This window comes from Lissotriton helveticus, chromosome 7 (genome assembly GCF_964261635.1).
Source record: "Lissotriton helveticus chromosome 7, aLisHel1.1, whole genome shotgun sequence".
NCBI classification, from domain to species: Eukaryota; Metazoa; Chordata; class Amphibia; order Caudata; family Salamandridae; genus Lissotriton; species Lissotriton helveticus.
The window spans coordinates 1,930,812,795-1,930,840,696 of NC_136068.1; the positions used below are offsets into that span (position 1 = coordinate 1,930,812,795).

The following is a 27,902-nucleotide window of genomic DNA, read 5'->3' on the forward strand; positions in this document are numbered from 1 at the left end:
CGGGAGCCAGGTTGATCATGGATGTTAGTGCGGGTCCAGCGTGCGCTCAGGGGGGCCAGAGCGGCCTCGGACGAATGAGTGAGAGTCTTCCCCTCCTCCGGGCGCAGGTGCGCGCCGCACTCAGGAGCGCCGCACAGGCCTTGAGGGCGGGGAAATCCTTCCTTCGACCTGCTCCTCACTTCCGGTGACGCTGTTCTGGTCATATCCGGCCTCACTGGGGGTGTCAACGCTCCCGCACCGTTGACAGTGGATTATTTGGGGCTCAAACCCCCGTCTTTCCACCTGCACCGCGACCCCCAGCGGCGCCCCTGACCGAGCGAGGCCGCCCGGGGGCTCGGACCCGGCCCGTTCAGAGGCCTCGGGGATGCGGAGCTCTGCGCCTCCAGACCCGGGCCAGAGGTCAGTCTGGGGGGCGGCGGGGCCTCATTAGTGTCTCTCTGCACCGCGAGGGCCCTTGAAAGGCGCTGCCCTGATCCTCCAGCGGGCTCTGCTCGGTGAGGGGGCCGTGAGCAGCGCCAGTGCTTGTTGATTGAGCTGTGAGCAGCGCCAGTGCTTGTTGACTGAGCCGTGAGCAGCGCCAGTGCTTGTTGATTGAGCCGTGAGCAGCGCCAGTGCTTGTTGATTGAGCCGTGAGCAGCGCCAGTGCTTGTTGATTGAGCCGTGAGCAGCGCCAGTGCTTGTTGATTGAGCTGTGAGCAGCGCCAGTGCTTGTTGATTGAGCTGTGAGCAGCGCCAGTGCTTGTTGATTGAGCCGTGAGCAGCGCCAGTGCTTGTTGATTGAGCCGTGAGCAGCGCCAGTGCTTGTTGACTGAGCCGTGAGCAGCGCCAGTGCTTGTTGACTGAGCTGTGAGCAGCTCCAGTGCTTGTTGATTGAGCTGTGAGCAGCGCCAGTGCTTGTTGATTGAGCTGTGAGCAGCGCCAGTGCTTGTTGACTGAGCTGTGAGCAGCTCCAGTGCTTGTTGACTGAGCTGTGAGCAGCTCCAGTGCTTGTTGATTGAGCCGTGAGCAGCGCCAGTGCTTGTTGATTGAGCTGTGAGCAGCGCTTGTTGATTGAGCCGTGAGCAGCGCCAGTGCTTGTTGATTGAGCCGTGAGCAGCGCCAGTGCTTGTTGACTGAGCCGTGAGCAGCGCCAGTGCTTGTTGACTGAGCTGTGAGCAGCTCCAGTGCTTGTTGATTGAGCTGTGAGCAGCGCCAGTGCTTGTTGATTGAGCCGTGAGCAGCTCCAGTGCTTCTTGATTGAGCCGTGAGCAGCTCCAGTGCTTGTTGATTGAGCCGTGAGCAGCTCCAGTGCTTGTTGATTGAGCTGTGAGCAGCTCCAGTGCTTGTTGATTGAGCTGTGAGCAGCGCCAGTGCTTGTTGATTGAGCCGTGAGCAGCTCCAGTGCTTGTTGATTGAGCAGTGAGCAGCGCCAGTGCTTGTTGATTGAGCTGTGAGCAGCGCTTGTTGATTGAGCCGTGAGCAGCACCAGTGCTTGTTGATTGAGCCGTGAGCAGCGCCAGTGCTTGTTGATTGAGCCGTGAGCAGCGCCAGTGCTTGTTGACTGAGCCGTGAGCAGCGCCAGTGCTTGTTGACTGAGCTGTGAGCAGCTCCAGTGCTTGTTGATTGAGCTGTGAGCAGCGCCAGTGCTTGTTGATTGAGCCGTGAGCAGCGCCAGTGCTTGTTGACTGAGCCGTGAGCAGCGCCAGTGCTTGTTGACTGAGCCGTGAGCAGCTCCAGTGCTTGTTGGTTGATTGAGCCGTGAGCAGCTCCAGTGCTTGTTGATTGAGCCGTGAGCAGCTCCAGTGCTTGTTGATTGAGCCGTGAGCAGCTCCAGTGCTTGTTGATTGAGCCGTGAGCAGCGCTTGTTGATTGAGCCGTGAGCAGCGCCAGTGCTTGTTGACTGAGCCGTGAGCAGCTCCAGTGCTTGTTGATTGAGCCGTGAGCAGCTCCAGTGCTTGTTGATTGAGCCGTGAGCAGCTCCAGTGCTTGTTGATTGAGCCGTGAGCAGCTCCAGTGCTTGTTGATTGAGCCGTGAGCAGCTCCAGTGCTTGTTGATTGAGCCGTGAGCAGCTCCAGTGCTTGTTGATTGAGCCGTGAGCAGCTCCAGTGCTTGTTGATTGAGCTGTGAGCAGCTCCAGTGCTTGTTGATTGAGCCGTGAGCAGCGCCAGTGCTTGTTGATTGTGCCGTGAGCAGCTCCAGTGCTTGTTGATTGAGCCGTGAGCAGCGCCAGTGCTTGTTGATTGAGCTGTGAGCAGCGCTTGTTGATTGAGCCCTGAGCAGCGCCAGTGCTTGTTGACTGAGCCGTGAGCAGCTCCAGTGCTTGTTGATTGAGCCGTGAGCAGCTCCAGTGCTTGTTGATTGAGCCGTGAGCAGCTCCAGTGCTTGTTGATTGAGCTGTGAGCAGCTCCAGTGCTTGTTGATTGAGCTGTGAGCAGCGCCAGTGCTTGTTGATTGAGCTGTGAGCAGCGCCAGTGCTTGTTGATTGAGCCGTGAGCAGCGCCAGTGCTTGTTGATTGAGCTGTGAGCAGCGCCAGTGCTTGTTGTTTGAGCCGTGAGCAGCGCCAGTGCTTGTTGATTGAGCCGTGAGCAGCGCCAGTGCTTGTTGATTGAGCTGTGAGCAGCGCCAGTGCTTGTTGATTGAGCTGTGAGCAGCGCCAGTGCTTGTTGATTGAGCCGTGAGCAGCGCCAGAGCTTGTTGATTGAAGGCAGCGCTGAGTCCTCATGCTTGGCTGTAAACGCAGCCCGCGCCCTCGGCCCCCGGAGCGCCCCCTTCACCCTGGAGCGGTGGAGCCGAGGAGCTCCTCTCAGTCCGGCTCTATCCGGGCGCCGGTCAGACTCAGGGCGCGAGATCAGGGGGGATTCTTGTCTGAATTCTCTCACTGGTAGCACAGCGATTGCCAGTTGTTGTGTCAGTGCAGTGGTAATCTGAGGTGCAAGCTGCGGTGGCCTTCTGGCGAGGGCCCCTGCGCGGATTTTTTTGCTTTTTAGGTCTCGACCTAAAGCATTGCTTTAGTAAGCGGTCCGAAAAGTCTACCTAGCTGCGGATCACAGTGAGTTCATGTGATTCAGGCGCGTGCACATGAAACACCATCGGCCTCTGCATCAAACTTCGAGGGAAGCTGCTCCCCGCCCCCCATCAGACTTCAAAGGAAGCCGCTCCCTGCGCCCCCCCCATCAGACTCCGAAGGAAGCCGCTCCCCGCCATCAGACTTCAAAGGAAGCCGCTCCCCGCACCCCCATCAGACTTCAAAGGAAGCCGCTCCTCGCGCCCCCTCCATCAGACTTCGAAGGAAGCCGCTCCTCGCGCCCCCTCCATCAGACTTCGAAGGAAGCCGCTCCCCGCCCCTCCATCAGACTTCAAAGGAAGCTGCTCCCCGCCCCCCATCAGACTTCAAAGGAAGCTGCTCCCTGCCCCCCCATCAGACTTCAAAGGAAGCTTCTCCCCGACCCCTCCCCATCAGACTTCATAGGAAGCCGCTTCCCGCCCCCCTATCAGACTTCAAAGGAAGCTTCTCCCCGCCCCTCCCCATCAGACTTCATAGGAAGCCGCTCCCCGCCCCCCTATCAGACTTCAAAGGAAGCCGCTCCCCGCCCCCCTATCAGACTTCAAAGGAAGCCGCTCCCCGCCCCATCAGACTTCAGAGGAAGCCGCTCCCGTGCCACGCAATGCCAGAGCTTGTTTTTAAATATATTTTCATTCCTGCTGCACTCTTTTCTCTTTTTGTTTTCCCTCCGCTTGTATATTAGCACGGCATCTGCTTCACGGACACCGTGCTTCATGTTTTAGACACCTGTATATTACATCCGCCTTATCTTTCCTTTCCGGCGCTGCCTGGATTTCTGGCTTTCTCTCGCCTTCCTCGCAATAGGAGCCCTCGCCCCCCACCCTATGAACAGCTGAGGGTTTATTATTCATGTGCAAAAGCTGACGCCTAGAGTTTGAATAGGAAATATGCTATCAGAACAAAATGAACATTGGAAACAAGACTACAAATGCCGAGCATACTAGGAAAAAATTCCCAGTATGATCAGCATTTTTTATTTTGTTACCATTGCTCAATTTGATTAAAAAAAAGTGTAGGCACGGGGTAGAACCGATACTTGAACCAATTCCTTGCTCATGAAGTCAGCAGCTCAGTAGCTTACATTACACCTTCTGAAAAGTATAGCGGACACTGAACGACCACCAGTATGGCTGCACCAAAATGCTGATCTATGAGGGTTCCCATTCACTGCTTCCAGGTGTTAATATTTGGCCCTATTCTTCGTGCACATTTCTCCTCCTGCATACAGTTACTCTCTGTACCCCATGTGCTGGTCCCTGCCCGTTACTTTCCTCTTCAATGCTTTTTGATTCCCCACTTGCGTCCTCTGTGTTGATTACCCCTTCCGCTCCCTTCCACCCCCTATGTTGCTTCCTAGTACCCCCACCCCCTATGTTGCTTCCTAGTACCCCCACCCTATGTGTTTCTTCAGTGTCCCCCTGCCACCTTCCATAGAGCTTGCATCCTATGATGCATGCACCCCCCATTGCTTCTGCCCTTAGTTGCTTCCGCTGCCCTATCCTCCTGATTTAAAGCACTTGCCTCACCCTCGCACCCACTCATCCACCTCCTCACCCTCCTCACCCCCCTCACCCACCCTCACACACTCACCAGCATAGCATAACAAACCATAGCATAGTATAACAAAACACAGCATAGCATAGTACAACAAAACACAGCATAGCATAACAAAACACAGCATAGCATAACAAAAAAAGCCTAGGATAGCAAAAACAAAGCCTAGGATAGCAAAACAAAGCATAGGATAGCAAAACAAAAAAAGCATAGGATAGCTAAACATAGCATAGCAAAACACACCCAAGGATAGCATAACAAAACACAACAAAACAAAGCATAACATAACTTAACAAAGCATAGCAAAACATAGCATAGTATAACAAAACATAGCAGAACAAAACACAACAAAACAGCAGAACAAAACATAGCATAAGATAACAAAACATGGCATAACATAACAAAACAAAGCATAGCATAACAAAACAGCAAAACACAACATAGTATAACAAAACACAACAAAACATAGCATACATAACAAGACATAGCAAAGCAAAGCATAGCAAAACAGCATAACAAAACACAACAAAACAGCATACATAACAAAAAAGGATGGCATAACAAAACACAACATAGTATAGCATAACAAAACAAAGCTTTGCATAATAAAACATAGCATATCAAAACAAAGCATAGCATAATAAAACACAACATAACAAAACATAACATATCATTACAAAACAAAGCATAGGATAGCAAAACTAAACATAGCATAGCAAAACTAAACAGCATAGCATAACAAAACAAAGCATAGGATAGCAAAACATAGCATAACAAAGCATAGCATAATAAATCAAAGCCTAGGATAGCAAAACATAGCATAAGAAAGCAAAACATAGGATAGCAAAACAAAACATAGCATACAGCATCACTCGGCACAACCACAGCATCACTCGGGGGCACCACAACATCACTATGCCCTACCGCAGCATCACTGAACGCCACAGCATCACTCGTTCGCCATCACGTCACTCAGCGCCACCACAGCATCAATCTGTGCAACGATTCAACAACTGGTTCAAATATGTTCTCTCAATGTTTCAAGCTTTATTACAAATGTAACAAAAAGATGTTAATATTTCACTGCTGTTCTTGGATTTTCATCACAATAAAATACACTGAACATAATCGTCACAAAAGTTATAAACAAAAGTTAACTTTTATTTAAGTATTCAATATTAAAAATAAAATAAAAGCCTCTGTTATTAGTAATATCAATACATGTAAGTCACGTAAATACAACACATATTGCATTACAAATGCTCTAGGTGTCACATTTGCGAAAGTTATAACTATTGGCATTGTAAATGACAAAGCTATTAATTTTGCTATTTTAAAAAAAAAAAACATAAACAAAAAAATTGACATTTACAATACCAATAGCTCAAACTTTCCTAATACGAGACCTATTGCATTGCAAATGCTTGTTTATTTACAAATTAAGCATTGGGCCTTTGCCACAAACTTTGGATCATACCCACCACAGGCCTACTGAATAGTGCATGCGTACAGTTATAACATTAAAAACCTGTTCAGAATTACGGTTGGCAAAACAGATGTCAACCCTTCTCTAAAGGGGCAAACTGATTACAGTGAAAATCCTCTGTCTACACTCAGTTTGTCCAGGGGAAGGGGGTGGGTGGAGAGTAGGGGGCGATCAACACACAGCCTGTGCCTGCCATGGTAATGTGTGCAGTACAATCGCTCTGTCAGTGGAAGCACACGTCTGCCCAATCAAATGGTGTACCAGGTAAACCAACAAATGGCCGACGGCTACGTTCCTTTCCATGGTACTTCTAAAATCTCTTTTTTGACCTTCTAACGACTGATAATATCTGCGAGGTGAAATCAGAACTAAAAAGAAGATGGAAAATAAATCACCATCTAAGTGTGAGCCTAAAGTGCAGGCAAAATAAATAATCAGTATCTTAAGTTAATATAAATACAGATATAAAATAGTAGACTTCGAATCGGCTTTGTCACAGAACTTTTTTTTTATTCTAAGTGAACAGTGTGCATAGGCTTTGTGCAGCCACTCGGACAACAAGAAGCAAATGGGCAAAACTGGGCGGACGCGCGTCCTGCTGTGATGGGTAGAAGCAAAATGTGACGACAGACTAATGGATCACGGATGAATAACTCCAAGCCCATCTTTGATTTCATATTAAGTAAAATTGTTTTGGAAAAACAGTAGTCTGCTGAGATAGTAAAACCTGCCACAAAGGCCATGCTTAAAGATAAATAGGAAAAAATATTTTGCCCAGGAAGGCAAACCATTTACTGTTTTTGCATATGGAACTATTTCAGCATGTCAAGTAAATGGGAATTCACACATTTTCCAAGAGTATGCCTGGAAACCTGTCTGCTGCCTTACCTGGAAAATCTTTTGTGAATTCTGAAAATGAGTAACGTGACACCGAACAACTTTGTAACCCTACAGGCGTAGATTGACTCATTTGCTTGTGAATTTGACTCTGTAATGTCAATGCTTGGGAAGGCACATGGTTTATATTACTATTATACTGTCTCTCATGGCACACCTGCAAGAATTGGTTCACCACGGAGCAACATATGCACAGCCACTGCTTACCTTTGTCTTGGTGCAATCATTGCGAAGTTCTTTGACTGGAAGCTAAAGATTCAAACCTCACTCGGCTGCAACAGAATCATTCTCTGCCATAGATCCGTCATTGTGGACTCCTCTCCTTCAGTCTCTTTCACTCGCTCTATTTTGCATGCTCCTCCCTTCCTATCCAGCCTCACTCATGTCTTCTTGCATCCCAACATATGTTAGTTGTTTTTAATTTCTTATTTGTTTTTTGCTATATTTATTTGATTTTTTGGACCCCATTCATTCATTTGTCTGTTAAATGTGAACCATACTCACCCCACATGGGGTCAGAATACATCATAAAAGTATAAATAAATACATATTTCAATTATCACACTGCTCTTTTGCTATTCATATAGTGTAATACCTCTCAAACATGTGTTGGGTGACACATGAATGTTAGATATGCATATATAAATGTGCTGTGTCCAGTAGAGAATGGGTTGCAGGTCATCTGTGTCTGCCCCTTGCATCCCAGGGTTCCAGGCCATCGGCTATCAGATCTAACCCGACCTGCAAGTGTAGGGTGCCTATTCAAACTGATGGAGGGTGACGAGTAACCTCTTCTGAACCATGTATTTAAGTAGGTGCAGTAAAACATGATATTCTTGAAATGTAAAATAGAAAATAGCATAATCATGAGTTGATTGAGTACTGTCATTGCCTTGAAATACACAAGATAGAAAGGCAGATGCTCACTTGAGACAGGCCCTGCCCAAAGGAAGTGGAGACTGTCTCTATTAAGAACGTTTACGTTGGTTTCCAGGGCAACATTCTGGAAGTTATGTACTAGTGCTAATGGGTTTCAGTACGTGCAATCTGCTTTTTATGAGTGAAAAGGACATATATAAGCAGACACTACCACACACTCACTTTCACTTAATTTTAATCCACAGTATTGAGTTGTTCTGTAAGAATAAATGTCAGTTGTATGTTTATTAACAACTTTTTCATATTTCACACTTTACATTTTCATCAGGTCCAGTGCCTTTTCATTTCTCTATTTTGATGGTATTTTGAACACAAAAACCAACCAAAGATGAGATGTGACAGAGGAGAAAGCAACATTGTTCACCACCCAGGTATTGTGCAAGTATATACTGTTCAGGTGCATGGATTGAGCATTAAGTGACCCCCTCCAAGCTTGGAAAATTACTCTTGGGCCAGCTATCACGAGGTGTAGAAATGTTGGTAAATGTAAAAAATACATTATTAATAGTGTTTTAAAAGCAGTCAACAATTTAGTGTTTAAAATGAATCTATAGGTTTGTAGTTTTGGTTAGTGTTAGTAGTTTTTTACGTGACGTTTTAATATATTTTATATATTCTACATTTTGTTTGGAGTAATGATTGTGTATATAAAATCGTTAGTTTGTAGTATCTTTCATAAAATGTTTTGGATCATAGCGGAAATAGTAAAGTTTACTCCGTTCGTGTCCAACACCTTCCCCAAATTGTTTTGGGTTGGAGTGGGAATAGTAAATGTCACACCTTTAGTGTCCAACATCTTTTCCTAATTGGGTTAGATTGGAGTGGGAATAATAAATGTCACTCCATTAGTTTGCAACACTTGCCCCAAATTGTTTTCGATTGGTGTGAGAACAGTAAATCGAAGGAGAGTGGGAGCACACTGCCTCACAGCCTAGCACTCAAATTTGCCCCAATGCACCATGGTAAATGCAGTGCATTATAACACTTAATTCAGTTGTAGTCTTACACTTTTAACCCTTGTTGGTGCAACTTTTGCTGTGTAACTCTAGACATGTGCTTCTGGATTAATTCCTTCTTCAAAGAGCAACCAGACTTTTTGGTGGTGCTGAGAATGCTGCCCAAAGTCTTCTCGGGTCTCTGTACCACTCGCTAGGCGGAGGTACATCAACACGAGCTTGCCATTTCCTAATATTCCTGCATGTTTTTATTGATAGTTTTGAAGTTAAGGGAAATAGCCTTCACAGGTAGATCCTCAATGAGCAGTCTGCCCTCAAGGGGGCGTACTCTGGAAGATCCAACTCTCCTATACATTCTGCCTGCCAAGTATGGTGCAACTGGGCATATTTCAAATATTGGTTGGAATTCATACCATACTCTCTTTGAACGGAGGTGATGGGCATTAGACCACCACCCTCCATTTATTTATTTTATTTATTGGGACATTTGTAAAGCGCTGCGTTACGCACACCGGCGTGTCCACGCGCTGAAAGTGAGAGAGGCAGAAAACAGGGAGCACAGTAGCTTACTAGTCATTTTACTTCGTATAAAGGTGGGTTTTTAGTTTCGCTCGAAACCTCGTTTCTTCAGGTTCCAGACGCAAGTCCACTGGAAGTTTATTCCAGTAGTTTGCCGCTAGACACCTGAAAGATCTGCCTCCCATGCGCGCTTTCTTCACCCTGGGGACCCTAAGCAGACCCCCATCGGCAGATCTGAGCGCTCGAGCGGGTATATAAGCTTCAACCAGTTTCCCAAGTGGTCGAGGAGCCCTATCATACAGGATACGGTGACACGTGCAGAGGGCTTTATATTCAACTCTGCGCCTCACCGGGAGCCAATGTAGCTTCTGCAGTGCCGCCTTCGAAGGCGCCCTTTTGGGCAGCCTGAGGATGAGACGAGCTGCCGCATTTTGCAGCACTTGAAGGCGAGCCATGCTCTTCTCTGGCACCCCCAGGTAAAGCAAATTCCCGTAATCCAGGAGAGGAGATCACTCACCCGGGAGAGTCCCAGCAAGTCACACGACTAAAACCACCTGAGCTTCCTCAGTTTGCATAGACATGTCCCACCTGAGCGGGGTCTTCGTGACAACTTCATACATCTAGTGGCTCTCCAAGTCTCTATCACCACCCGTGTCGCCGGTAGTAGCTTCTGGATACTCTTACCATATTACAAGTGGCGGAGTAGGACCAAATCGTGAACTGTGTTCACTCTAGTTGGTAAGTAGAGTGGTCCTGCGGCGCAAATGACCCCTCGTTGATAGCCACCAGATGGGACGCCCAGTAATAGGCCCTTACATCCTGGAGTGCAATATCACTGTTGTATGGGTTGTAAGGTTTTGAGAACCACCCACAACAAGGCCCGCAAGTTTTCCTTTATCTTACTGAACATCGCCTCGGGAACTGGATAGTACGTAGTTTGTAAGGTGTAGAACAATTTAGGAAGCAGTATCCTTTTAGAGACAGTCGCTCTTCCCGACAGAGTGAGGGGCAGTGCACGCCATCTATCGGCCTGTTATTGAAATTTGGACACCACCCGTCCCAGGTTCTTTGCTAAACACGTCTCCCTATGGGCAGTCACACATATACCCAAATATTGGAAACTAGCAGTCTCCACCTGGAGCTTCTGGGGGAGGAATGGCACATATTTGCTCCAGTTAATATTGTATCCAGAATATGCACTTTACGACTCGAACATCCGAAGGATAGCCAGAATTGTGGTAGCCAGTTTGGTGACATTAAGCATTATGTCACCCACATATAAGGAGACTTTCTCTTTACCCCCGTCATCCTCGGAGATCCGGAGTCCACAAATTTCTGAACAGGAATGAATCACGGCAGCCAATGGTTCCATAGTAAGGGCGAAAAGCAACTGGGACAAGGGAAACTCTAGTAGCAGTTCATCCCTTGCTGGCACTGTTAAGTCGCCAGTAGTATAGTGTGGAGCGTTCACCCAGGAGTGCCAGCAGCCCCAACACCTAGGAAATAGTTGTCGGAGCTTTTGGTTAGCACTTAGTTTCCTGGATGTTATTACCACCAAAACTTATGGTAGGAAAGCATGGCCTCCACCTCTAAACATAAAAAGGTATGGACTACTCTTCTGTAGAATTCCATTGAGGCAAATTTCATATAGAGAAGTTGTCTAAATATTTCAGAGTGTATTTAGACTGCAAAAGTTGAAAGATCTGAAGGACTACACAATGGCTGTGTGATACAGAGCCCCACTTCCTTGAAGAGTATTGAACTTTGGATAATGTTCAGATTAGGGAGGCTCTCAAGTAGGCCTAGTTCAAGATGATTGCTGAAGAGGGGTGCTGCCACAAAATGTTGTGAACCCATATTAAGTACTTCTCAGCGGGTCTTTCATATACATGCATTGCCCTGGTTATATTCTGTTCGGTATTTTTTAGCTAGTTTAGAGTTTCAGCTCAGTAGATCTAGGTTAGCTTTGTGTTTGTGTGACCTGGAGGAAAAGGTAGTCAGTAGTGAGGATGAAAGTTGAGACATTGAAAGCCTTATATTTTTGGTAAGCACATTTTGTACTAATTTTGTAAACAATGTTTTTTGTTAGACGGCTCTCAAATCTCAGAGTTCAGTAACATCAAATAAAAGAAGTATGCCAATTGGGTGAAAACGTGCAGATACTAGTATCCGGGGCATAGCGAGTCTCGTACATATGAAGACCGATGAAGCAGAAATTGTTCTTTGCACAATTGTTTCAGTGTATGGCACACACATAAAAGCACATTTTATTGGTGACATTTTGAGACGAAACGTTGGTGGTGCATACAGGAGTTTTCCTCCCATACAGTGAACAATACATTGGAGAAGTGTGGCTCACTGGTTAGAGGAGGCAGACCTGGAAGCAGACGTCAGCCCGGCACCAGGGTTCAATTCCCGGCTCGGCGGGGTCTTGAGTCCTAAAATGTCCATGGACTCGACAATTCTCGCTCCGGTGCCTACTCGATTCACCGGTTCACACTCTGCGACTCTGGGCAATAGCTTGCTTAATCTCCACAACGGCCCCCCGCGGCGGGATGCCTGGCTTTCACCTTGCGGATACCCTGCCGGGGCTATCTCACAGGGGAATACCAGGACGGGCTCCCTAAGCAAGCGCTTAGAAACCGCTTGGTGATTTGCGCTATATAAATTCCTGTACATACATTTATTCAACATTTCACCTAAGAATGCCTAGTAACTAATGCCGAGAGCAGATGTATCACAGGCTTCAGACATGGTGCCATCTGTCTACCGTCCTGTTTTATTAATTGGTTCAGGGTAAATAAACAATATTGTCCTACAAAGTCTGCCAAGAACACCTAAGCTGTTCCCCGTTGCTTAACATTGGTAATAAGGTCCCATCTTTTATGAACTTCTGGCCAATATCAAGCATTCACAGGAATTGGGGTAACCCAAACTCTTCGCCTTTGGGTAGTGTTGGCCATAGGAGACCGTATTCTGTATAAATCAAATCCCTAGGCCATAAACTCTAAGACGGGCTCAGGGGTAACGTTTCTGTATTGTGCCTCTATCTCTAGCTGCAAATGAAGATCTAGTTCTTTTCCAAGAAGTGCCATTGGTTCTAATGAAAGTTCTTCTCGTTCCATTCTGAACTTGAGTTTCTACGCCCACCACCTACTGTAGTAATCCTTCGCTGCTCATCTGCACTGCCCCTTGAGAGTCAGGTGTTCGGACATAGGTGGGTAATCATTTTCCTCTCCGCAAACAATGTCCTGTGGCCATTAATTGCCCCAGAATCCACTGAAAAGGTTGTACAGTTTCCAGCTCAGCACAAGTACTTTAGCTGCTCTGCCTAAACACCAAACCATAAAATGAAGAAATAACTCCATATGCATTGTTTCTTTCCATTGCAGAGTTACAATACCTTCCAACAGAAGAGGACCATGCGCCAGGGGCCGCTGTCAAATGCATCCAGCTCCGACACCCCAGCACTGTGTTTCCCGGGAAGAACCATGATAGTGTCATTGGAAGGCTGGTCATTGTGGACCTTGGTACGTGAGATTACTTTTATGTAATTTAAGTGAACCAGTATTATTCTAATAAAACATGAGCATGAAAACGTTCCCGTTTTGGCCCTATGCCTGTACCACCTGCTGTGTGTGTGTTTTTATGCCCCTTTCCCATGGACTTGCACCTGGATTTTCAGGGCATCAGAAGGATAAAGAGCACTCCTCATTGGGGTTGCACCTTGCAGAGCAATTGCACTTCTTCGCGTTTTTACGCCTCGGGAATCACTTTTTGTAAGTAATATCGTAATTTTGCAGTTTCTCTAGAAACCTATAGATTGATCTGTCGTTGCACCACTTGGTGTATCATGCTATTTATACACACATTAAGGACAGAAAAGGAGGAGAGCTCCATTCCTTTTTTCTCATCGTGAGGCCATTGGTTCTGTAATTATTTTTCCCTCCGAGGCATGGAGGGGGGTAACAGGGTTTACTGAATGCCCCCACATGTTTGCTGAGCGCGGTCTCGTTGGAAGCTGCAGAGGTTGAGCCTCTTGTAAAGAATGTTCTTTCGTCTCAAAGTGAAGACTAGAAGCCCCTTTACTTCCATGCTCCGTCTTTACCTGGACACTGTTCCCATCACCTCACCTGGTTACTATGAAGCACCGTTTTAAGTATAGGAAATAATGGACCACACAGAACCATATCAGCTCACAATGAATCCTAAATTCTGCTGCATTGTGGCCATCCTGAATGGCTTGCTTAAGGGCGTGGCTCGGGTCATCTGGCACAGCAGGCTGAACCTGAGCGAAAGAGACCCAAAGAGCATGTGTCTGGCGACCCAGTAGGCAGCTGGCATTGTCTGATCATAAGGCCATGTTGGTTGAGGGGAACATGTTCTTTCCAAAAGTTCCAATGCGCTTGGAATCTCTGTCCAGTGGTAGGGGAAGCATTGGGTTGACCTTATTCCTGGGTACTTGCACTACCAAGCTTTCCAATGTCTGGTGTTGCTTTAGGAAGGCTGTGCTGCCCAGGTCAGGGTGGTAGCGTCACACTATATGCCTGTTCACCTGGGGGGCTGGGATAACCCTCTGCCCATTCCCCAAGGAGGGTGTCTGTAAAGGCTTTGCTGAAAGTTAGGAGGAGCTCGGTGTTCTTTTAATTTTTGCGACCACCTCTCATTTGAACAAAGAAATTGATCATTTTGAGACTGTTTTCTCAACTGGTCCAAAATATGAGCAGTACAGGATTAAATGAAGTTCCCTTCTGTGGTGCCTCCTTACCAGCAAAGATGTCCTATGGTTTGTATTGTCCTACTTGTTTCTGAGTTTTGTTGCCTGGGCTTGTTAAATCCCACTGAGTTGATAAGCTCACCCACGAAAAGGACCTCTCTTGACGGAGTTACCCACACTCCACAGCAAGCTCTCCGGCACCACAGTTGGCCTTGCACTGACTATTATTATTGACGAGCAACGTAGCCCCATACAGAAATGTGGGTTGCAAAGTAGATTTGTTTATTCAAGCTCAAATATTTACACTTTCAAAGTATCTGGTCACGTCAACAAGCAAGATTCCAACACCCAGTTCCGTCTTCTCTAGAATCTCCCACCCGTAAGCACTGGTCTATGATAAAGAAGATACACAAAGTCCAAAGGAACATTTCTTACATCTAGGACTAACTTTCCAAAATTACGATAATAAATAATATAATCATGGATGCTATAAATTAACATAGATGTAAAAAAAAAAACAGAGAAAAAACAAAACCTAAAGTATTCAGTATGCAATGATGCATAGTTGTATTGACAGAATGTGAGCTTTATTTACAACCACCCTAGAGGCTTGTTTGTGGCTCAGTTTGATTAATGTTCATTTATAGTCCTTCTGTCGGGCTCAATGGGCACATTTTACCCTGCAGAGACTTGAATTGTGGCTTTCCAGTAACATTTGGTGCCGTGCGATGGGTCCATAAAACGTTTTTCAGTGTAGACTTCAACAGCATGCAGTCCTCCACAGTCTCAAAAAATAAAGACTTCTGCAATTTCACCCGAATACAAGTCAGCAAGCGAGTTACAGCCACGCCCTGAATGACATATTGGCCATTACTCTCAGGACCTGTGCCAACTCCCACACAGTCAATTCCCGATGGAACGGGACATGCCTAAGGGTTCGCTCCACAAATTACTGCCACACAGATGCTGTCTGCCAAACTCATAAGGTGCTGTTTCCGGGGCACCCTCCATAAATAAGATTGTCAGGTCAGCTGCTGGCACTCTGTCGCATAGGAGCCTTTTCTCCCAGTTGTCCCCCTCGGCAAACCACCTGGTCGCGTGTTGCGGATTGGCCGCATAGTGTTATAGCTCCATTCTGGGGGCCTCAAGCCCACCCCCCTCATAGGTACCATTTAATGCTGCAAGAGCAACTCTACATCGCCGTCCCGGCCAGGAAAAGTCTGTCAAAAGGGAGTCCAGAGCCCTAAATATTCATCTAGGTATAGGGCACATTGTATTCTGTAACATACACAGGCAGCACCACCATTATGGCGATCGCCAACCTACCCATTCGGGGTAGTGGTTGAGTGTTCCAGAATCCAACCAAACCCCTTAAAGCCTCCAACAATGAGTCCTCACCTGTCTACCCAGATAACTAAAGTGCCCAGTCTCCCATTTCAGTCCCAGTTGAGGGAGTGACTCCACCGACCGACCAGCCAACTGAGCCAGTGGAAAAAGTAAAGATTTATTCCTATTAAGTCTCAGCCCAGAGCAATTTCCAAACTCCTCTAGCACCCGCAACAGTTTTGGTACTGCCTTTCAGGGTGTGGAAACATACAATAATACATCATCCGCATACAGCGATATTACCTGAGAGGTTCCACCCACATTAATATTCCAAGTGGCCAGATCCCTCCACACCCAAATCGCCAACGACTCTATTGCCAGCGCGAACAGGAGCGGAGAGAGCGGGCTGCCCTGACGTGTCCCCCTCTCCAGCCTCCACTCGCCTGACCTGCTCCCTAGCGCTGTGCACCGTACACATGATCTGCACCCATCTTCTAAACTTCGGGCCAAATACAGCCACCCTGAGCACCTCCAACAAGTACCCCAATCTACTGAATCAAAGGCCGTTTCCAGGTCTATTAACACTAGGGCCAATTCCTTGACTCTTTCAGCGTTTCGTGTATGATATGGGACTACCTCCTAATATTCATGCCCGTGTTACGAGATGGAATGAACCTACATTGATCCTCGTGACCAAATGAGTCATATGAGGGGCCAGTCTTGTAGCCAGGACTTTACATAACATTTTCACATCCGAGTTGATCATTGTGATTGGTCGATATGCTGAGGGGTCATGTGCGTTCCCCCACTGGCTTAAGGAGCATGACCATTTCACCCTCACGCATTGAGGGAGGAAACACCCCCCAACTCAAAGGTCTCCTTATACACCTGCAACAGAGGCTGCATCCACTGTTCTGAGTATACCTTTAATAAAGCCATAGGAAACCCATCTGCACCTGGGGCCTTAGATCCCGGCATAGCTCGTAGAGCTTCCTGCATTTCTCTGACCGTGATCTGGGCATCTAGCTCCTCTGCACCGTCTGGCGAGAGCTGTGGAAGCCCCAAGTCTACGACGACTGGAATGTACCCATCTGCTGTTACTCAAGGGTCTGCAGTATAAACCCGCTGTAGGTGCTGTTGGAACACCTCTAAAACGCCAGCTCCAGTGTGGACAAGTCTCCCTCCCTGAGTAGTTCGAGCTGTTGTCATTGTGGGAGCCTGCGTCCTTTGTAAAATCAAGGCCCACAAGTGACCCGATTTGTCGCCCTCTGCATGTAACCGCTGGCGATAGCGCGTTAGGGTATATCTGTCCAACCTGTCCTAAATATCAGCCAAACACTCCTGCTGAAATCGCTCCTTCTTACCCATTTCCTTGTCTGCTGGGTTTTCTGCTTGTACTGCCGCCAACGCCTTCTCCATCGAGATCCCCGAGTAATTGTCTCCTTACCCCACATACAAGCCCCAGGCTTACTCCTCGAGTTACTGCTTTTAGGGCCTCCCACTCAGTAGCCCTCCCAGCCTCTACTCTGAGTTTCATGTGTCAGGGATTGGCAAGTAAACAATGGGAGTGTGGGATGAGTCTCCCTCCAAATATCATGGGCTCCTAAATCCTGCATGACCCTGCTAAGCATGTGTGTCATTCTCAGTTTCGTGCTGGCCTTCGGGGGGCTCTATCAAGTGCCGGGTCCAGCACAGTCGCCCATCCAAGTAAATGGAGCATCTACTTCATTGGTAAGTAATTCCTGTGTGACCTGGAAAAAGGAGGGGTCATCTATGTTTGGGGCATACAAGTTCATATTACAATTTCCCTACCATCCAGGGATCCATGCAACAATCCTTATCTGCCACTCATATCAGACTCACTGTACGTCATCATGAATGGGGTGCCCGGGCCACCCAAACCATGTTACCCCCAGCGTAGGTAGAATATGAAGAATGATATATCTGGCCTCGCCACTTAGCTACTCTAGTTGCTCTGCAATCATCCAGGTGCGTTTCCTGGAGCCAAGCAATCAAAATGTGGTGCCTAAGGGGAAAGTTAACACCCTATGTATTTTAGTACAAGTGCCCAGTCCCCGCACATTCCAGGTCAGAAATGTATATTCCGTACCCATTATGGAGTTTACTTACTTAAGTTGCTGATGCCGAATCCTGCCCACCCCCTCATCCGCCTCTACAGTGCACATCTTTAAAACACACCAACTCAAGAAAATAACACCCCCACCCACGGACATTTTACATTCAACAAACGTGTTAAAAATGTCACCCGAATGTTGTGCCAGGTCACATGCATCCCCTTATGAAGGCCAACAGGGGCTATTCCTCTCCAGCCACCCTCTCTACAGAAATCCAGAAGCATTGTTCCCCTCTACCAAACGTTGTTTCATCTTAGACAATCAAAGTTATGCAGTGTCCTAGTAATGTTCGCAGCCGGTTAAGTAAATTCCTCCTTATTATTAGATCCCTACCCCTCTGCGTCCACTGCAAGCTCCCGCCCTTCTAATGTTCTGACTCTTACCAGCCTGCATGCGTTTAGTCATCAGTACAAAGTTCCTGGATTCAGCCAAATCCCGGCAACCACTACCCAGTCTCCTCCCTCCACATCCCCCCTCCTGCTCAAGTAGCATCTCTGGGACCACGTCCACTGATGCATTTGGCCACTCTGACGTTGTACCATTGTCCTGGGCACATTGTCCCCTTCAGCTTCCGGGGCTGAGATGGAGTCCTCACTCATGTGCAAAGCTCCGTCACTTCCAACCCTGAGCCTATTGTCTGAGCCCGCATTCTTGACAGATAATACTTCCCAACTTGTGACCCCGATATGGGTATGGCGCCCCATCTCTTATTGCATGTTCTTGGTTCTCGTGGTGGGAGTGCATCCCTTCATATCTCCAACCATTCCCACGCTTACTCAGGAGTCTCGAAGTGCGCCTTACCCTGCATTAGGACCTTAAGCTTTGTGGGGATATAGGAGCATATAGTGCAGGTGGAGGTCTCTCGGTTTTCTCTTTACCCCTTGGAATGATTTGCGCTGCTCCTTCACATGCCTAATATAGTCAAGATAGATAGATATCTTGTTGTTTTCAAAGCAGAGGTCTTGTCGTTCTCTTGCGGCCTGTAAAATGCAGTGTCTATCCTTATAATTTGAAATGTTTGCAATAAATGCACCGGGAGGAGGCCCCAGGGGCAGAGGGGGTACCAGCATCCTGTGTGCTCTTTCAATAACTAACACATTTGACAAGCCCACCTGGCACAACTGAGTCTTGATCCATTGTTCCAGAAATAGCTCTACTGACCTCCCCTCAGCCCTTTCATGGAAGCCCAGAATGCGAATATTGCTGCGCCTGGCCCAGCCTTCTCCATCCTCCGCCAGGCGCTCCTGGGCTTTCGTTGTGGCGGAAAGTCGTGACACTTGTTTCTTCAGGGTAACCACTTCTCCCTTGAGGCCCAATACATCTACTTCCACAACTGTGACCTTGTCCAACCACCATACGAAGGTCAGCCCACAGTAGATTAACATCAAAAGATACAGTATCTATCCGGGCCTCCAATGCTTTTCGGTAACCCTGTATGGTGGCCAACAGCTCCACCCACGTCTGCTCTGTCTCCCCTCCTCCATCTTCTTCATCGGTACCAGCAGTCTGGTGGGCCAGATGCAGTGGGTGGTGCAGCAGCTTAGTATACTGCGTGATGGTATTGTAAGTCCCCGCTCGGGCTGCTTTATCCTTGCCCATTCTTGTGTAAGGTACAGGAGCATAAACCCATCAACCACGTTGGGATTGGGGTGAGTAATAAGAATAAACAACAGCATCCCAACACGTATTATTTTAAAGACAATTGTATATGATATGCCATAGACATTATCAGCAAGGGAATAAGGAGACTCTTTGGATATTTGCAATGTGCTCAAGGCATCATGTTTATCAAGAAGAGATAAAGCAAGTTACAGTTGTAGCAGCACTGTAGTAAAAACAAATAATACAACCCTAATTGTACTTGGTGCTCAAATTGTGCAAGTGGTGGACAAAGTGGCGACGCAAGTGACAATGTGATCAGCATAAACGGCGCATAGTGACTGGTGCTAGAGATATATACAGTGAATAAAAGAAGCAATGTGAATTTCCAGAATTCATACAATGGTACAATGGTCCCGGTGGGCGCGATCTGGAATCTACTGGAATTGGAGATCGGTTGACAATGAGTAAATCGTAGGTGGCGAGGTGCTACGTGGGAACGTCCGAAAGGCTCCTTGTTCAATCGGGGAAGATTTAATCTTGGGTTGCGCGGTCAGACGCGGAAGTGTCTGGATGAATCGGGCGTTGTCAACAAGCAACCGATCACCGATTCCATTGGATTCCAGATCGCGCCCACCGGGACCATTGTACAAACATTGACGACGCTGTTCACAGGCCCGCTTTACACCGTGATGATACAATATTCATATCTCTACCCATGATTACCCCTGGATTGCTTCACTCCATCAGCACCGTATCCACACCAACCCTGTCCTGATGAAGATCCCAATTAATGAGGATCGAAACGCCGTCGACTACCCAGCGCAATAAGAGGCGCATCTCACAATGTGGTTGAATCTAAATTAGAACCCGAATTCTGGAAATTCATCTGGAGCCACATTGTTTCTTTTATTCACTGTATATATCTCTAGCACCAGCCACTATGCGCTGTTTATGCTGATCACATTGTCACTTGCGTCGCCACTTTGTCCATCACTTGCACAATTTGAGCACCAAGTACAATTAGGGTTGTATTATTTGTTTTTACTACAGTGCTGCCACAACCGTAACTTGCCATATCTCGTCTTGATAAACATGATGCCTTGAGCACATTGCAAATATCCAAAGAGTCTCCTTATTTCCTTGCTGATAATGTCTATGGCATAATATATCTAATTGTCTTTAAAATAATACCTGTTGGGATACTGTTGTTTATTCTGATTATCCTTGCCCCTGGCAACGTAAAACCAGAGCCACCCAGTGGGCAGACTAGATCCTCAACCACTAACTGAATTTCCACAACCCAGCAGACACCTGTGCTCAGCTTCACTCGACCTCGCACATACACGCCTCATCTGCCACAGTAGCAATGTTGGCCGCTTCTTCTCCTACATCACTGCAAAGACCTGGAATGACCTGCCCCTACAACTCCGTACAGCCTCCTCGCTGTCTGATTTCAGAAAGCGATTCAAGACCAGATACCCCTTGGTGTGAGAGTGTTGCGCTTTACAAATATTGTTTGATTTATTGCTGCACAGATTTAACCATAATATCTCCACTCACTGCCAGAAGCTCCACTGATCCTCCATCTACAAAGTATCAAAGTGGTCATGGCAACTGACTCCTCCTGATTACATGGAAAACTAAAAGCTAAAACAATATTCAGGACTATTTCACAACCAAAGAAAGTTAGGTCCTGAAAATCAACCAAAAATTGGCCAATAAAAAGGGGAGGGTAGCAAATCATTGATTTCCCATTTCAATTCAATTCCAATAAGAAAGCTTCCTCCCCTATACAGAAAGCTTGGCTGAATGGAATTACATCAAAAATGGCACAAAGGTAGAACTTTACTCCGAAAGCGTGCATAGTTTAAATACATTCATTAGTGTTCAAGAAATTTGCATTTAAATAGCTGCTTGTGTTGCAGATGAAGAGGTCAATCTCCAGAAAGGGTTAGTGATGTCTGGACCGTTGGTGTCCAATCTGCTCTGATGGGCGTGTTTATAGGGGATTGGGCTATATACATAAATCGGGTGTCATACTCATAAAACGATTCATCAATAGGTGAGCAAGTATACAATGCGTAGAAAGCAATTTTACCGACGGATGCAATCATGGCAACGAGACATACTTAAAGGGGAAAAACAAACAGCAATCCGACAAAACAGTAGTGCACGAGGTTAGCCCACCCATGATACAGGATATTAAAGACCAAATTAGACACCCGACAAATAAGAAAATCGATACAGGATAATCGACCCATCTCTTGTGAAAGAAGAAAGGAAGAAGAAAAAAAAGGCCATAGAACTAAACTAATATAAAATAATAAACCCCTCCCCATTCCCCCCACCCTACACCTCTGCAATGGCTACGGCCCATCCCCACTAGCAGCGTGCCTGTCGCCCCGGAACTGGTACCTAAAAGAAGGAAAGAAGAAAGTGGAGGAGGGAATATCAGACATGCCCCCGGTCCTCCTTGCCCCCGCCAGCAGCAACCCACCCCATAAATCTCCAGGATAAGAAAACGCAACAAGTAAAATCAAACGGGGGGGGAAGCGTGTAAAAACCACCCCCCTCCCGTGCAATCATGAGGTACAATCCCGTGTCAAATGAAGTCGTTTTCCAAACCCATACGGTAAAAGTCAACCCTGGCCGCTACGATTCTTCATGCGAGCCCTATCCATTCGAACCGCCATCACAACAGGAGTATCAAGAAATAGAAAAGTTTCAAAGTCAACACGGAAGGATTGATACCAGGATTGACGTTCACAAAGTCCAAAAGTCAAACAAATTTCACTGCCCACCAGCAATAAGTCGGCAGAGCGTTTTTTATCCATCTGAGAGAAGAGGGGCGAGGTATTAATCCGACAGTCACTGGAGAACTCACACTGAAGTATAGGAATAGTCACATCCGTATCGGGCGACATCGACATAGGGCAAAACACACATCCGATAGTTGCGGGCTCGCTCGCTGCCATCTGGGGGTTGCAAAAAAATTAAAAGTCCAACTTCCGCACAGGGTCCTCGGTAGCAATCGGAGCTCGTTCCGCAGGTAAAGCATCTCGGTTCACAACCAACACAGGGTCGGAGTCCGGTCTCCGGCAGATGTTATCAGCAGTTACAACCATCCTCTGGACGATGGCGGTGACTCGTATGTGGAGCTCCCCAATGGCGGCCATTATAGTATGTAGCGACGGTGGACATTCAGCCCGCTCCATCGCCCCTCACTGAGCGACCGGGCGGGTCTATGAACCCCGGAGGTCGACTACTCCGGGGCACCAGGCACAGGCAATGCCGATGACAACTGTGGGCACTTCCAAAGCACGATCTCAACACCGTCGCCGCCCGCGAGGAACCAAGCCCATCGACCCCGGGAGCTCAGCGGGGCCTCGGGCAGCTGCTCCCCGACCAGAGCAGTCAATACGTCAAGCCGCCGCAGTTGCGGGATAAGGCTGCCACCAGATCACCATCCAAAACGGACCAGAAAGACACCACTTCGGGAGACCGGAAGCCACCCACGTCCCGCAGCCGATGTTGTTCAACTCCAACCCGGCTGGGTTAGAACTCGAGGCCCCGGCTTCAACTCCGGGTTAGGCCGAAAATGGCGCACGGCTTATCTTCATCATTTGAGCAGCTAGAAATTCCGGGATCGCACCTTTAGAGTCAGGCGCACTTCAGCTGCGCGGGAGTCCGGTGGGAAATCAGGATGGTAGTCAGGATTTATGAGCAACCGGCGGAGGTCGGCGGAGCCGGGAGCTTATGCGGCCATCTTGGTTGCTAGCATAGCTCCTCCCCCGAATTGGGCTATCTTGATTAAAAGAGGACCTGAAGTGGGGCCTCCTGCATTTTCAATCGGTATTGGACTCCAGTAGATACAAATTGGCGCTCTATGGGCTGGCCTGGTTGTTGCCAAAGGAGGCCTTTCTAAACTGACGAAATATGAGAACCTCCCTCCCCCTAATCCGGACAGCTGGAAAATAGAACTGGATCCCTGCATGACCTGGCAGGTCCCAGTTTATTGTTCCAGGGGTGCCCTCAAAAGCATTTTGAAGATTAAAGCCAGCATCTCATTAGTCCTTTCGCTACTGAAATATGACAAAAAAACTTTAATAAAGATTTATGAAGCAATATCAAACTGATAAAGGAATATGTGAGTGCGAGTTTATAAAGTGGTGATGGGATGTGTCTACCACTTGTATGCAGTTACTACAGCACTTTGCATCATTTTGTACTGAATGCCATACATTTTCCCAAAATCCAATAAAAATGTTTCATAATAAAAATCTCATCCTCTGCATTGTTGAGGACTTCAAACCTGGTGTGCAACACCTTATTCATCCCCAGCTAAATTGCTGTTCAGTCTGTAATCACTGATTCTCATTCAGTTGGTTCCAGTCTAAGCAGATTTACCAACCAGGTATCGCTGTGGATTGAAATGTGTCCCACATGTAAAACTGACACATCAGGCAGTTAATGCAAATGTTCGGCATTTCCAAAGACACTAATAATAAGGTGATGATTGCAAATTGTTGCATGTTCCTTGAATATGTGCTGCTCCGTTTCATTTAGAACATTTTATCTTTAGTAAACTACATGTTCACTCCTTTTCTTATTTGACCATATGTACCTGTCCACCCACCCTGCATTTATTTCCAGATTTGACAGTACCATAGTTAACACTCCCATGGTTTAATTATGTGTTATATTTGTTTTTATTTTCTAATTTTTAACTTTTTATTTCTATAATTGAGTGCTTGCGTGCAGAAGCTAATTGCTTTCTTGGTTCACTGTGAAAAGAGTTGTCACCATGGTTGTATTATGTTGTGCCAAAATTTTCATTATATATGATAAGTGATAAAATAGCACTTCATGTTGAGGAGTGTTGAGTTGAAAAAGAATAATGTCAAAGTATTATTGTTCACTTAATGAAATTGATTTAATGATGAAAACAAGGTTTACCTAGCTAGCGTGTACAATAATGTTGATATGTATCAATGGCAGAGGCATCACTTGGTTTGTTATAAAGCTAATTACTGGCATCTTGTTTATCCAATAGGTGGCATAATTGATATCGGAGAAAATACAAGTCTATATGCTACCACATGCAATTACAGAAAGGCCCGATACAAAGGTTCATCTGGAACCACCAAACTGAAAGCCCTTCTACGTTCCAAGAAGAAAATACATTTAAGGGCTAAAAATCATCAAAAGAACATGGAGCAGAGTGCTAATTATGGAAATTCTATAGGTAAATCAGCATGTTCCACTTTGCAACAGGTGACTCCAAAAATAAAAACACCTGATAAATGTACGTCAACTCCATGGGGTGAATTACCGCCACTTAAAAACTGTATTTTATATTCATGCACCAAGTGCAATAAAAGCTTCAAGGAGAAAAGGCTTTTGAACCGACATCTACGAGCACATATGTTAAAGAAACCATATCCATGCACGGAATGTGAACATAGCTTCATTGATAATCACGGACTTCTTAAGCATCAGAGAATACATACATTAGTAAAACCGTACAAATGTACAGTGTGTGCGAAAAGGTTCAATCGCAAAGAAACTTTAACCGAACACAAAAGAATACACACAGGAGAAAAACCTCATCAATGTACAGAGTGTGGCAAAGCATTTAGGAATAAAAGAGATGTCTTTATTCATCAGAGAGCACATACTGGAGAGAGACCATATCAGTGTACGGAATGTGTAAAAAGCTTCAGTCGAAAGGATAGCCTTCACAAACATGAGAAAGTACATACAAAAGAGAAACCATATGCGTGTAATGAGTGCAAGCAGTGTTTCAGCCGAAAGGAAGCTTTAAATAAACATCAGAGAGAACATACCGAATATGAAAAAAGCTTTAATTCTACAGGAATGTTAAAAGAGACACCTTTTAAGTGTTCTGAATGTATGACATTTTTAAGTACAAAATCATCGCTTTTCAATCACCAAAGAGCACACTTGAAAGAGAAGCCATATCAGTGTTCTGAGTGTGAGAAAAGATTCCGTCAAAAGGGCAGCCTATTAATACACCGTCGCATACATACAGGAGAAACCCCATATAAGTGCTCTAAATGTGAGATAAGCTTTCGCTACAGCCATTGTTTAAAACAACATCTGAGAACACATTGCAATGAACAGGATACCTGAAGGAAACAATATGGTGTTTCAGCAGGCCTCGGTTTCAAATGAAAAGATGTAGTGTAAGATGCTGTGCTTAGTATCCAAGAAAATCAGCTACCATCTCAGAATACCTTAATAAACTTTAAAAAACACATAGTTTTGAAAACACTTCAATTGGTAACCTAAAGTAAACTAACAAAATAAGTCTGTGTACCTTTAATACTGTAACTTTTCTTATACAATATTCCTAGTAATAGATATTTAATGTATATTATTTCCAAGGAGTGCTAGTGTACTAGTTCTTTTTTAAGACACTCCAATTAGTATGGGAAAGATTAAATACACTGCAATCAAGCGCTACTAGAAACATTTGCAGGACAGCTAAATGCAAGTATGGAAGAGATGTGCATTTTTATTCAGAATATTTGCTTTTAACCTTTGATTATTTTAGCATCCTCATGATTAAGGAATGGGTTCTATTTATAAACTGTCCTCTCCGGGACTTGAATGCCTTAATAGAGCATGATAAATGTGTTTATGAAAATAATTTCTTTGCTTATCACTTATTGTCTTGTCTGTGTTGGTAAACAAACTACAGAAGCTCAATTTTCTGTATAATCATTTTGAAAAACATGTAAACCTTTAAAAATATTTTGAGTTCATAAAACATGCCCCACATCCAGACTATAAATTACATTATAATTAAAAGAGGTCAAGGAAACTTGTTAGTTAAATGCAACTTGTATGCCAGAATTATTGTGTAGTTGTGGAATTCTTTTGTAAAGCTGGAGGCAAGTAGAATACAAAGTAAACTCATTCCTCTTGTTTTATTGATGTTCCTTTAAAGTACCCTTTTGGCAGCAGTCCTATCAGCAAATGCAATACTTTGGGCTGGGTGTCAGAATGTTTATTACTTGATCCTACACAATTTGGTTTCAGGGGCGGCCATAACACGGAGACGGCCTTGATAGTAACAACCAAGGAGAAAAGTGCAACCCTTGATGGGGGGGAGCATCGCTAATTCTGCTTAAACTGTCCGTAGCATTTAAAACATGGACTGCTGATTGACCGTCTCTCTAAGATTTGAATTAGAGGGGCACCTCTTGCCCTCCTGAGTTCCTTTCTTGAGCGAGAACAAACGGTGTCATCTGGGGATTTAGAATTAAATCTCTTTTTATTGTCAAAGTACTTAATAAAAGCATTACACAGCAAGCCGCCTACAACTCTGTTGGGCCGGTTGGTATGACATTTCCAACAAGGACATCATACACAGCAATCAATGGGTACATAATAATTAATAGGAGTTGCACACCATACTGCCTACAACCCATCATGAGCCAGCCGCATCACTAAAGGAGCAGGTGGAACTGATATGATGCCTGAATACATTCAGATAACCAGCGATACCAATTGACATTGCAGTACATCTCCAAGAAGGTGCCCTTATACGAATGTATCTGGTAAGATAGACGAGTTACCAATTTAAAACCTGAAACAACGAAAAATACCCCCAAAATGAAACGAGTTGCGAGAACCCACCACACCACCCCACCCCCGTCCGAGTGAGTCAAGATACCTGGGATTATTGCACTCCGGGAGAAAATGAGATTACGTTGTTCATGCAGTGACACCAGTGGCTTCATCCACCTACTCATTGTCCGGGATCAACCTCCGAATACGTAGATATTTTGTGCAGGCCAACTCCCGAAAATCACAGGAGAGGATGGAGATAAAGGGGGCCCAGATTTTGGTGTAGTCTGATTTGTCTCCTAGGGTTGCCATCGACAATCGTTCCATACCAAGCAGAGACCGCAGCTGAAGAAGCCACTGTTGATGATCCAGGATTCTATCGGTGTTCCAGCTGGACAATATCACTTGGTGAGCAGTGTTTTTTTATTTTTTTTATTTAATTTTTTATTGCAGATTCACAGTGATCCAGTAACAAACACTCAGGTACTCCAAACAATAGCCATAAATAGCTCATCTCACTATCAGCAGATGGATACACGGCCATTTAGCCCACACCCCGGAGGTAGGGCGGCGAGTGTTGGTAGAGCGCTGTTTGTGTAAACCAATATACTTTCCTGAGCATTCAAGGGGCATTCCGCGCATCTGCATTTTTCTCTTTTGCTGACCCCCCCTCCCCCCTCCCCACCCCCCAATGAACAATAAAACACAGGTTATTTACTTCCATCAGATTACATACAAAACTCTGCAGCAGCCACACTTCACTTGGTGAGCAGTGTTGAGTGGCAGGGCCATCTGCCTACCTTTTATTGAGCGAAGCGGGAATGTTAATGCATTGGTTAGTCCTAAAAGGGTATATACGGGAAATCTAGGGATGACAGTATTGAAGGCCCGATCAACCTCATCCAGGACCCGCTCCGAGTACCTAGAAAGCTTGAGGCAGTGTCACAACATCTGAAGTAATGTGCCAGGACTGTCACAGCCCCGCCAGCACAGACCTTCACACTGAGAATTCCATTTCTGTATCCGGGAGAGAGTTTAATACCAATATGAAATGATTTTATAGGAAATCTCCGTATGTCCTGTGGTATCTGCTGTGTGGTGTGCCCTGTAAAAAATGTCATCCCATTCTT

At 45.9% G+C, this 27,902-nt stretch overlaps 1 protein-coding gene across 3 annotated transcripts; it reads left to right on the plus strand.

The window, feature by feature from the left end:
- Positions 1–26,119, plus strand: LOC144770925 (uncharacterized). 3 transcript variants are annotated; one of them, XM_078655744.1, is made up of 4 exons: positions 1–399; positions 8,190–8,292; positions 12,789–12,926; positions 24,230–26,119. In XM_078655744.1, the coding sequence occupies exons 2-4, from the start codon at positions 8,250–8,252 to the stop codon at positions 25,327–25,329; spliced, it is 1,281 nt and encodes a 426-aa protein (XP_078511870.1). In that variant the 5' UTR covers positions 1–399; positions 8,190–8,249; the 3' UTR covers positions 25,330–26,119. The 3 variants fall into 3 exon arrangements, with proteins under 3 accessions (XP_078511870.1, XP_078511871.1, XP_078511872.1); XM_078655745.1 differs by having other exon boundaries at positions 13–107; XM_078655746.1 differs by having other exon boundaries at positions 22–78.
- The last annotated feature ends 1,783 nt before the right edge of the window (positions 26,120–27,902 follow it).